This window comes from Myxine glutinosa, chromosome 4 (assembly GCF_964187855.1).
Source record: "Myxine glutinosa chromosome 4, kmMyxGlut1.1, whole genome shotgun sequence".
Classification (NCBI taxonomy): Eukaryota; Metazoa; Chordata; class Myxini; order Myxiniformes; family Myxinidae; genus Myxine; species Myxine glutinosa.
Genome location: NC_136264.1, coordinates 53312705 through 53324834, shown reverse-complemented (window position 1 = coordinate 53324834; position 12130 = coordinate 53312705). Strand labels below are relative to the sequence as shown.

Here is a 12130-nt window from a genome sequence, read left to right as displayed (position 1 = left end):
GATGGTGCAAAATTAGTCCAGTAGAGCAGACAAGGTCCAAAATGTGACCACGGTTATGGGTAGGAAAGTTGACATGTTGAGTGAGGTTAAAGCAGGTGAGTAAATCAGTGAAGTCAGTGGTTAGCGTGGAGTCAGTGGAGTCCATGTGGATATTGAAATCACCAAGGAGGAGGATTGAGGGGGAGAGGGAACATAGCTGGGTCAGAAAGTAGGAGAAGTCAGACAGGAATGATGGGTGTGGTTTGGGAGGGCGGTAGACAACAGCCATGACTGACTGTGTGTGACCAGAGAGTTTAAAAGCCAGGTGTTCAAATGATGGAGCAGATGAGATGGAGATGAGGTTGGTCTTGATGTCTTGTCGGTGAATAACGGCAATTCCACCACCTTGGCCCTCCGAGCGTGGTTTATTGATGTAAGAATATCCATTGGGTGTGGTGAGGTTGAGCGTGTAGTAGTCCAGTGGTTGTTGCCAGGTCTCAGTGAGACAGAGAAAGTCCAGTTTATTTTCCAGGATGTAGTCGTTCAGGATGAGGCATTTGTTGTTGAGGGACCGGGTATTGAACAGGGTGAGCTTGATGTTGTTTTGTACGGCGGGTATGAATCCAGGTGATTTGGCCAGGGTTCGCAGACAGGAGGTGCGATTTTGTGCGTTGTTGTGACCAGGTGTGTTGGGACGATGAGTGGGAGTGCGCTGAGCCGACCAGAGGATGGGGATGGAGTGACCTGATTGTAAATAAACAAACTTACGACCGGAGCCACGGTGAATGTACCTGGGTCGACGCAGGAGTCCATTCGATTTGATTGCAGAGATGCATGATGGGGTGGAGCGGGTTTTAAGCAGGAGAAGCCTTGCGGCGGAGTACCGCAGAGCCATGCCAGCAGGAGCGAAGGGACGAGCACGGGGCCAAGGGTGAGGAGGCGAAACAATCGTCACAACCCACGGGAGTGGGCCCGAGGAAACAGCGAAGGAGCCGAGCAGGTGAAGCCAGGAGCAGAGCCGGGACCATGCAGAGGGCAGACAGGAGCGAAGAGACGAGCACGAGGCCAAGGTTGAGGAGGCAAAGCGGCAAATGCAGCGGCAAACGACCGCCGCCGCTAATCAAGATCACGGCGGCAAACCGCCACCACCGCCGCTGCAAACAATGGGCACAACCCACGAGAGTGAGCCCGAGGAAACAGCGAAGGAGCCGAGCAGGTGAAGCCAGGAGCAGCAGAGCAGAGCCGGGACCGTGCAGAGGGCAGACTCAATGGCCAAAAATCCGCCACGACCACCAGGAAAGCAAGATACGGACAATGGTCCAGTCAGAGAAGCGGCGAGCAAGTGACGCCAGCATGCTCTCACGACCGGACCGGAAAAACCATTCAGTTTGGGAAAGCCAGTTTAGGTGGGAAAGCCACCATGACAGCTAAAAGCACCAAAAGCAGTGGGTGAAAGGTCAAGGGAAGGTCAGTCCTGCCCATGGACAAGTCAAAGAGCCAATAGCGGCCAAGTAGAGACATGCTTGTAAGTTTCTTGTCAATTAATTCTTATAAATAAATTCCTTACCCCGAGCCATTTGCTTTTATTAAATACACCTGGTCTTCGGGTGAATTCTGCTTATCCTGGCAGCTTTGTTTGGTGGTTTAATCTGGTTGAAGGTTAATAGTTGAAGTGCGGTTTAAACTGCTTTAGACCGCACTCATAACGTCATGGTTGCTCGGCCGAATTAATAAGAGCACTGGCATTTATCAGCACTTCACCGGGACCATGTAGTTGGCTGGCAGTTGCTGGTGTAGTTCGCTGGCTTTAACAATTAATGTTAGGAGTGAGATAATTAAACCCGAGGTGCGAATTCTCACACCTTGTAGCAAAATTGCAGAGCACGCGTTATAATTTTTTTTAAATAACCAAACCACCGCAATGTTGAGCTCGGACTAGCATTACCTGGATGGGGCCAACTGGTTCGACGTCACATGACCCAAATGGACATTGAGTTGGAAGGACCACGAGAGGATGTGGTGGAGTCACTCCCACTACCTGGTAGCCCCATAAATACCCCTCAACTTGCCTGATGCTACCCAGGGTGTGTTTCTTACCTACGTAAGAGGGCAACACCACCACAGCAACAGAAGGATGATGAGGGATTGATGGCCTTGCTCACACGGCTGATGCTGACATGGGAGCCGGGCTGAGAAAAGACATAAAGGCTGGACAGGTAGAGCTGAAGGCAAGTGGGGACAGACTGGAGAGCAAAATTGATGCAAGCCACGCCAAGCAGGACCACATGGGGACCGAGTAGATGGCCAGACTGGAGACCATGGGGGCCGATTTTGCAGGAGTGCGAACAACACAACGAGAGACGGAAGTTGAGCAGACCGGGAACGTAGAGGGGATTAGGACCACATGCCAGGGGAGCAACAAAGATGGCGGCAGTTAGGAGTAGGTCAAAATAAACAGTGCCAATATGTAAAAGAAAAACAGAGGTCTAGATCTAGACCTGGACCAAAATCGAATTGGCTTGTTCCTATCATCTCACCAACTCATCCACCTAGTTTTGTCATGTCGTCCACTACGTTTTGAAATAGTCGTCACTATGTCATGCTGTATATCGTTTTTGGCACGATCACTCAATGGTGAAGAATCACTTTTAAAATGTTTTAATTCACGTATCTGGATCCGGATTCGGATCTTCATCAAAATTGAATTGATTCGTCTTTGTCACACACGCAACCTACTCACAAAGTTTTGTCCGAATGCATCTACAACTTTTTGAGATATCCTGTCCACAAACAAACAGACAAAACTGCGCTCGCGAAGCGAAAAGCGGGGTTAAGCATTCAGGTACGTACGTGTGCCGTGTGCAGTGTGCCGTGTGCAGTGTGCTGTGTGCCGTACGTGTCTGCATTTTAAAAATTCATTTTCTCGGCAACCATTGGTCCGATTGACACGAAAGTTTACCATAGAAGCGCCTCCGCCGGCAGAATTTTTTTATTCATAATTATGACGTCATAGGTCAAGTGGTACGGACGGCATTTTGGAAAAACGGTACACCTCTATATCTCCAAAACCACTCAATGGGAAAAAATTGAAACATGGCTCATTGTCAAGTACTCACCATGGGGAATTAGATATGTTGATAGTGATGTAATCGGTGCCTTCATTATGACGTCATAATTCGACAAGTACAACGCTTGATCTGATCAGTATGAATAAAACAAAAATTCCTCTGCAACTGTTAGACCGATGGACACAAAATTTTCAGAATAAGTGCGGTTCCTCCTGTATAATTTTTTAATGATAATTATAACGTCATAGGTCACGTGGTACAGACGCCATCTTGGAAAAAATGGAAAAAATTTGCACCTCTATATATCCGAAACCGCTCCATGGAAAAAATTGAAACATGGCTCATTGTCAAGTACTCCCCTTGGGGAATAAGATATTTTAATGATGATGTCATCGTTGCCTTCGTTATGACGTCATAATTTGACAAGTAAAACACATCCGATCATTGTGAAATTTTTTTTCTCAGCAACTGTTGGTCTGATGGGCACGAAATTTTCACCATAAGAACGCCTCCTCATGTAGAATATTTTAATGATAATCATGACGTCATAGGTAATGTGGTACAGGCGCCATCTTGGAAAAACCGAAAAATGTTGCAACTCTATAGCTCCAAAACCGCTGCAAAAAAAATTTGAGACATGGCTCATTGTAAAGAACTCTCCATCGGAATAACATATGTTAATGATGATGTCATAGGTGCCTCCATTATGACGTCATAATTCGACAGGTTCAAAACTTCAAGTTCAATAATGATGACGTCATCGGTCACGTGGTTCGGCTGCTATATTTGTTTTCATACCACAGCTCTAAAATCACTAAAAACACTTCTTCTTCTTCTTCTTCTTTTTTTTTTTTTTTTGTATACTGAATCGAGGCTCGTGAAAGAGCTGACATTTACTTCACAAACAAATCAACCAGACAAACAAAATATATAAAAAGAGGGAGCGGAGGACAAGAGAAGGGGAAGCACACAAACACTTGAGAGCACACAACATTGAAGAGCAGGGAGATGTGTGGGGGGGAGAGGGCTCGGGGGGAGAAGGCGTGGGAAGGGGGGGGGGGGGGTGGGATAAATGTAAAACACAAGGACACCAAGGACTTCCAGGACAGAAGTTGGTATTTCAAAAAAGTGGAATTGGGGTGAAATTAGCGGGGGTAGAAAAGATCAAGGTTTTGGATGGGGGAAGATAAGAGATGGTGGTGAACAGCTGTTTTAAAGACCTGGAGGGTGGAGTGGGATTGAAGAGAGTGAGGGAGTTTGTTCCAGAGGCGGGAGAAAAGAGGAATGAAGGAGTGAAGGTGAGCAGAGAGTCTTGATTTTGGCAGTTTAACCATAAGAGGGTTGCAGGCAGATCTTGTGCGACCTGTAGGAATATTTGCGGGACAGAGCCCAGAGAGAGCTGGGGGGGCAAGGCCAGAGAGGAGTCGGTAGAAGACGGAAAGACCACCAACCTGCCTGCGGTGAGTGAGTGAGAGGCCCTTGGAGTTAGCTTCATCGCGGGAGATTCCAATGATTCTGAATGCTTTGGTTTCAACAGCGTGAAGACGAGCTCGGTGTGAGGCAGGAGCACCAGCCCAGAGGGGAGAGCAGTATTCCATTGAGCTGCGGATGAAAGCCTTGTATGTGGTGAGGAGCTCAGGTGTGCCAAGGAAGGACTTCGCACGACGGAGGATGCCCAGTCGGCGACTGGCTTTGGAGGCCAGATTTTAAATGTGGTTTTCCCAGGAAAGATCATGGCAGATAGTGAGACCCAAAAGCTTGAGTGACAGAACTTCTTGGAGAGGATTATTCAGAAAGTGGATGGGAGGGTTGTCCAGTCGGTCTTTTCGGAGAGACATCGTAAGAGTGTGAGATTTGTCAGGATTGAAAGACATGTTCCACTTGTTTTCCCAGTCTGTGATTTTGTCCAGGTCTGCAGAGAATGAGGAGGCTGCAGACTGCCGATCTGAGGTATGAAGAATGGAGCGACAGAGAGTAGAGTCATCAGCAAAGAGATAGAGAGGATTTTCAAGAGAGTCAGAGAGATCATTGATGAAGACCAGAAAAAGCACAGGGCCCAGAACACTGCCTTGGGGAACTCCAGCCTGAACAGGAAGAGGAGATGAGAGAAACCCATTCAGGGCCACATGTTGACTACGACTAGAGAGGACGTCCGCCAGCCATGCGTGGAGATTTCCATGGATACCAAAAGAGGAGAGTTTGGTGAGCAGAGAGGGGTGCCAGACCGTATCGAAGGCACATGATATGTCAAGGGAGACAGCTCTAATTTCCTGTTTGGCATTGAGGACCTCCATCCATTGTTGACAAAGCAGAAGCAGCATGTCCAGAGTAGAGTGACCAGGTCTGAAACCAAATTGATGATCAGAGATCAAGCCATTGGAGAAGAGGAAAGATTTCATATCTGAAGCAATGATGGATTCCATGACTTTGCTGATAATTGGGAGAAGGCTGATTGGTCTGTAGTTGCTGGGATCTGTTTTTGCACCTTTTTTGTGCAAAGCGGTGATGTTGGCAGATTTCCAAGCAGATGGCAGATGACCTTGAGCAAAAGAGAGGGTGAAGAGAACAGAGAGAGGGAGTGAAAGAGCGGAAGAACAGGATTTTAGGACCCGTGGGCTGATGCCATCAGGTCCAGTTGCAGAATCAGAGTCGAGGGTTGACAGAAACTTTTCCACCTTGTCAGGAGGAAAGGACACAGAGTCCAGGAAAAGCTGGGTACGACTGGGTACGGTGGGTACAGAGAGGGATGGGTTTGGGACACAAGATTTAGAGGCAAACACAGAGTTGAGGCATTCAGCTTTTTCACGTGCGGAGTCAGCCGTGTGGCCGTTTGAGGTGAGGGAGGGGATGGAGGGGGAACAAACACCACAAACAGATTTGACCAGACGCCACCAGGATTTGAAAGAGGGAGATAATAGAGTTCTGTCCTGAGAACGGAGAGATATTGTTTCCTGGCTCTCCTGAGGGTGGACACACACTTGTTTCGGGCTTTGTGAAAGGAAATGAGATTTCCTTCCGTTGGATTTGCTTTCCAGGAGACGAAAGCAAGTTGTTTCTGGGCAATAGCCTCACCACAGCCACCTCACCTCACCTCACCACAAGATTCCGCGTACCATGGATGGGAGGAAGGGTCCAGGAAGGGTCCTGGCGAATGTCTGTAATCTCTGATTGCTCTTTGTTGTTGATTTCGGTTTTTTGGTGTCTTGCTTCGGTTTGAATATTGACTTAACTCTCTGTTTCTAGTTTACTTGAATGCTGTGTCTTTTAACCTTTTTTTGTAATAAAAATCAAACGGCCAAGGTTGTGAAGCACCGACATCCCAGATTCAGAGCAGACACCTCACCTCACTGAATCTGGTTAAAATACGAGTTCCTTCGGAAGGATCTTGAATGCAAGAGGAAAATCCATTAGTGCAATGGTATGCACACTCCGCACTCGCCTCTGAGCTATCTAACCTGGGTTCGAATCCCGACCCAGCTCTAAACTGTCACCCTGGTGTTTCACAGGTAGATAGGGTGATTCATTAATGTGTGGGGCCGTCCCTCGGATGGACGTTAAACCGGCCGTCCCATATTACCAGCATTAGTTGGTGGACCTTAAAGATCCAACGGTGTCCTTCGCGAATGGTAAGCAAGTTATCTCCGGCATTCTAAGTTACAAAAATACGGTAATGGCAAACCACCCAGTATAACCCTTGCCAGGAAAGTGCTTAGGCAGCACCGACGTTCTGCAGAGAGTATGGTACAGTACATATCATCAATGACCGCAGAACAGTAGATTTCCCCCAATGTGAAGATTTTCCCAGCGTCCTCTTCTGGCCTTGCTTGGGAAAGACCGTTTAACGTCATGGATTCGTCTCCCTGGACGATTCAGCAGATCACAAGCGGACATGCTTACTGATAGTACTCTTCTTGCGATTATTTACGCCATTGTCTTTATTTAACTACTGTACATTTCCAAGCACGTTATTCTATAAAAAGTTTCCGTGGTTGGGAGGTAGGTGGGGGACTCCGTCAGCGTAATGAGCTCATACAGCGCTCGACCAATAAGGAATGAGTATTGTCGTTCGTAGTGACGTACGGGAAAGCGGTGGACCAATCAGAATCTGGCAATTGGGGTACGTCACTTAAATACCAACCAATAAAAGTTGCTAGCTGTACGCGTGACGTCATGCTTTGTTGCGTAGGGCGCGGCCATCTTGGGGCACGAGCTGCCGGCAGTTGGGAGTAGATACGGAGAGGGTGAGGTGTAAGAGCTCGTTTACCTGCCTGAGCGCCGCGGTGTCACCATGAACGCGGCCGAAACCCAGCCTGAAAAGCCGGCACCGCCGCCCGAGAAGAAAATCATAGGTTGGTGGTTGGTGTTTGATGGTTTTTGAGGTTTTCGAAGGCGACGATGTCTACATTTGATGAATATGTGTATATAAATATATGGACTTTGGATTACCACAATAAATTTCCCAAAGCAGATCGGCGGATTTCTATTGAATGGGCACACCATGTCATTTCGTCCATTCATGAGCTCGGAAATAAATTGTGAGCTAAATATCCTACCTCCTGATTGGAGTAAAATTGTCAGCTCGCCCAATCAGTCCTGGCGGTGAGAATATGTGATCGTGACGGTTAATCCTTCGCTCGTACTCGTAGCAAATAAAATGAGGAAAACGGTGAGATTATTATTGTTTTCATAATCACTTTTATGTTCGTTCATAAAACAATTGTGTTTGTAAGCGCTCGTTGATTTTAATCTGAGGTGTTGTCAGCCGTCGTGCCCACGTGGCGTCCGCGCGCGCTTAAAGTCGACCTCGCGCGCCCACGTGCCAAGGCCTCGTGACGCCCACATGTATATTTCGCTGCTTCTTTTTTTTTTTTTACAGCCACCAAAGTGCTCGGGACTGTAAAATGGTTTAACGTGCGAAACGGATACGGTTTCATCAATAGGTAAGCGTGGCTGCTCCCTGCCCTTCGCTTATACACCTCCGCTCTCTCCATAACGCGTCATACTGTACTCGCTGTCAGAGCCTTCGGGGCCGATCCATTTCTAGAGAAGGATCGGGTTTCCTGGAGCCAGATTGTGAAGCTTGCCCTCGCACCCTTTTGCTGTCCCAATAACTGCTGCTTACACTTGGTTCTTCCTGTGACGTTTTCCTTTCGTTCATGCTCCCAACAACGGTTGATGTAAACCTTACATCTGTTCTCTTTTCTTCAGAAATGACACAAAGGAAGATGTTTTTGTCCATCAGGTGAGGTGGACAGTTGGTTTGAAGTTGACTGTGATGTTATAGACCCTTTTGCAATTTTGCTACTACGTGTTAGCTACACTGTACTTACGTTACGTTGGAATCCTAATGTCTTATAAATCGTTTTTGTTTTGCAAGTTGCCATGGTAACGAGGCTGAGTACTATATATATATATAGTGGAGGGTATGTATGTATGTATGTATATGCTGTACGTATATTGTATGTTTCATCTACTCATCCAAGAGGATTTGACCGAGGAAGCTGAAACTTTCAGGGATTAATGAGGGCACCCTGACGTTGCGCCTGTGCAAGTTCAGTTCAATTCCATCGAGTTTTGAAAAACAAGCAAAACTATGTTTTCGTCCATGTTGGCGCTTTCTTTCTTTAGGTGTGTGAGCGCAATTTTAATTATCCAAGCTGTATATGCACATACAGTAGGCAGGTTTTTTTGCTTTGTATATTTAACCCGGGTTATTTTTATTTTCGTGAGTGATCGAGGTAGCGGTCTAATGCCTATACACCGCCCAAATAGAGGAAGAACGTGTTGCATTCCTGGAACAAGATCACCTGTATGGTAACGTCATAAAGATAATAACATGCAGATGATAACCCCCCCCCCTCCTACCCCGAATTGTACATTAGTTCTATAACAAAATAGTGTCTTAAATAACGATTGTATTGATATATTATTATTAAACCAGCCCATTGTCATCTGTTCACTTCCGGATATGGGAGCACGTCTATCACCTGTCCTGTCCCTCTCCTGTGTGTGTGTGTGTGTGTGTGTGTGTGTGTGTGTGTGTGTGTGTGTGTGTGTGTGTGTGTGTGTGTGTGTGTGTGTGTGTGTGTGTGTGTGTGTGTGTTAATAATGTCCAGCTTTCTTCTTGTGACTGGTCAGAGGAAGAGTGGACATGTGTTTAGTGCAGGAGACTAGATGGAAGGGAAGTGGTGTGAGAATGGTGAAAGGGAGGCAGGGACAGAAATGCAAGTTTGTGTGGCAAGGGTGCCCAGAGCCCAGAAGGTGTGAATGGTGTTGGTGTCCTGTTTTCTGAGGAGTTTGTAGACAGTGTGGTGAGTGTGACTAGAGTGAGTGATAGGTTGATGATGGTGAAAATGATGATTGGAAAGCTCTTGGTGAACGTCATCTCGGGATATGCTCCGCAGGTTGGTCGGAGCGATGAAGAGAACGACAAGTTCTGGTGTGCGATAGAGAAGCTGATGGAAAACGTGAAAGATGGGGAAGTTGTTGTGGTAGGATGAGACATAAATGGACATGTGGGAAGGAGTATGGACGGTTTTGAGGGAGTTCATGGGGGTTACGGATATGGTGTGAGAAATTGAGAAGGTAGAAGGATTTTGGAGTTTGCTGATGGAGCTGATTTGTTGATTTGTAATATTCAGTTCCAGAAAGAGGATAATAAGCTTGTTACATACACGTCAGGTGGGTCGACGACAACCGTTGACTACCTGCTGGTGCGTAGGCGAGATAGGGGGCACCTCCAGGACACAAAGGTGATCCTGGGGAAGGAGGCTGTTTCACAGCACCACTTGGTTGTCTGCGACATAAGGGTGAAAGGCGTGAGGAGAGCTCGGCGGGTGAAGTACCAACCGAGAATGAAGGTGTGGAGGTTGAAAGAGGTGACAGTGAGGGAGGCATTAAAAGAGAGGCTGAGTATGGTAATATACAAAAGAGCGTGCACAGCTGTAAGGACGAAGGACGGGAACAGTGGTGAGTTTGAGGTGAAGGTGGGAGTGCATCAGGGGTCGGTACTAAGTCAACTACTATTTGTAGCTGTGATGGAGGTGCTGGCTCAGAACGTAAAGGAGGGTTTACCGTGGGAGTTGTTGTATGCAGATGATATGGTGTTGATTGCAGAAAGTATGGATGGACTGAAGGAGAAGATGAACAAGTGGAAGGAATGTATGGAGACAAAAGGTCAAAGTGAATATCGGAAAAACGAAGGTGATGGCAAGTGGTAAAGCATGTGGTGAGGCGGAAAGAACTGGGAAGTGGCCGTGTGCTGTGTGCAGGAAGGGTGTCGGAGTGAATTCCATTCAATGTACAATGTGCGCTGAGTGGGTTCATCAAAAATGTAGTGGTTTGAGAGGGTCATTAACCAGTGTAGCAGTGACATTCAAGTGTAAGGTGTGCACAGAGGGAGCTGCAGATGGAGGAAATGTTGAGTTGGATCTTGGAGACGGCGTGAAGCTGGAAGGTGTGAAAACATTTTGCTACCTGGGAGACATGCTGAATGGAGACGGTGGATCAGACTCGGCAACGGTTGCTAGAGTGAGATGTGCATGGAAGAAGTTTCGGGAACTGAGTGGCGTGCTGACGAGGGGGGGAGTGTCGTTGAAGCTGAAGGGAAAGGTGTGTACTGCATGCGTGAGAAGTGTTATAATTTATGGGAGCGAGACATGGGTAATGAACGTGGAGCAGCAACGAAGGCTGGAAAGGGTGGAAATGCGAATGGTTTGGTGGATGTGTGGAGTATCGTTGAGAGAGAGGAAGACAAATGATGAATTGCGAAAGATGTTGGGAATAGAGCCTGTGATGGTACGGCGTTGGGACCTAGGTGTAACACTTTATTTAGCCTATACACCGCCCAAATAAAGCTATGAATCAAAAAAGAACATGTTGCAAGATCACATGTAGGGCGGGTACTCTGCTAGTGATAATTAATTTCAGTGAAAGGCAATGCCTTCCTTCGGTTTGCATTCATGATCGATGCTGTGAAGAGGAACAGTTTGAGATGGTTTGGTCATGTGTTGAGGAAGGATGAAAGTGACTGGTTGAGAAGAGTGATGGAAATGAATGTAGGAGGAAGTAGAGGACGGGGAAGACTGAGAAAGACTTGGCTAAAGATGGTCGAAGAAGAAATGCGGGCAAGGGGGTTAACAACCGCTAACTAACCCCCGCTCTTGCAGGGAAAATGGCCTTAAAATGCCTGTTGTTTGTCTTTTTTTTTTCTCTTTCTTTTTTTCCCTGGTGCACCGCAGAGCGAAAGGGGGACGATGGTTTTCCTGTGCGTGCGTGCGTAAGCGAAGGACCGAATTCTAATTTGGTGTGTGGGTGCAACCCACGTCGAAATCCAAGATTGCCGCCACCATGTATGTCTGAACCTTGTGATCGGAATATCTTGAAAAATAAGCGAAGTACCAACTTCTAATCTTGTGTGTGGGTGTATCTCGGCATAAGGAAGAAAGCTATTGAAAATTGGGTCGCCACGTCAAAATCCAAGATTGCCGCCTTGCGTCCTCCACTTTGTCAACTCGCATCACTTCAGCGACGGTGGACCTAGGCGTAACGCTTGTTTTCTTTATTTTTAGGAGCGATTGAGGCAGCTGTCAGTAGCCTATACACCGCCCAAATAAAGCTATGAATCAAAAAAGAACATGTTGCAAGATCACATGTAGGGTGGGTACTCTGCTCGTGATAATTAATTTCAGTGAAAGGCAATGCCTTCCTTCGGTTTGCATTCATGATCGATGCTTAATGAAACTCGTTTTCCCTCGGATTTTACTTGTTTAGCTGGTTTGACAACACTGGTGATCCCACCCTCATCTGTAACTGCCAGTTGTTGTACGGCTGACACCAATTTTAAGAACACCATTTAAAATCCAACAGTAGAATGGGGGTCCTATGTAAACCTTTCGTGCTGATTTGAACACTGGCTTGGTTATTTCTTTATTTTCTTCCCCCAACCCAATGTTTTTCGTTGGCGTTTCTATCGTATTGACCTTTATTTACCGAGTTGTATGAATGCTGGTGAACTTATAAAGTGCCAAATGAGAGAAAAAAAAAAAAAATTGGCTCTATCGTAGTTAAAACCCATGGCCATT

At 46.8% G+C, this 12130-nt stretch overlaps 1 protein-coding gene and 1 long non-coding RNA gene across 3 annotated transcripts in view; one reads left to right on the top strand and one right to left on the bottom strand.

Moving 5' to 3' along the window:
• Positions 1–12130, bottom strand: part of LOC144891713 (uncharacterized) — a 966484-nt gene that overhangs the window by 775106 nt on the left and 179248 nt on the right. The window lies entirely within an intron of this gene.
• LOC137424651 (B box-binding protein) overlaps positions 7204–12130 on the top strand; it is a 28583-nt gene continuing 23656 nt past the window's right edge. For both annotated transcript variants that reach the window (XM_068112345.2, XM_068112344.2), the window contains exons 1-3: positions 7204–7396; positions 7924–7987; positions 8256–8289. In XM_068112345.2, coding sequence (XP_067968446.1) covers positions 7336–7396; positions 7924–7987; positions 8256–8289 — 159 coding nt within the window. In that variant the 5' untranslated portion in view covers positions 7204–7335. The remainder of the gene's footprint in view (positions 7397–7923; positions 7988–8255; positions 8290–12130) is intronic.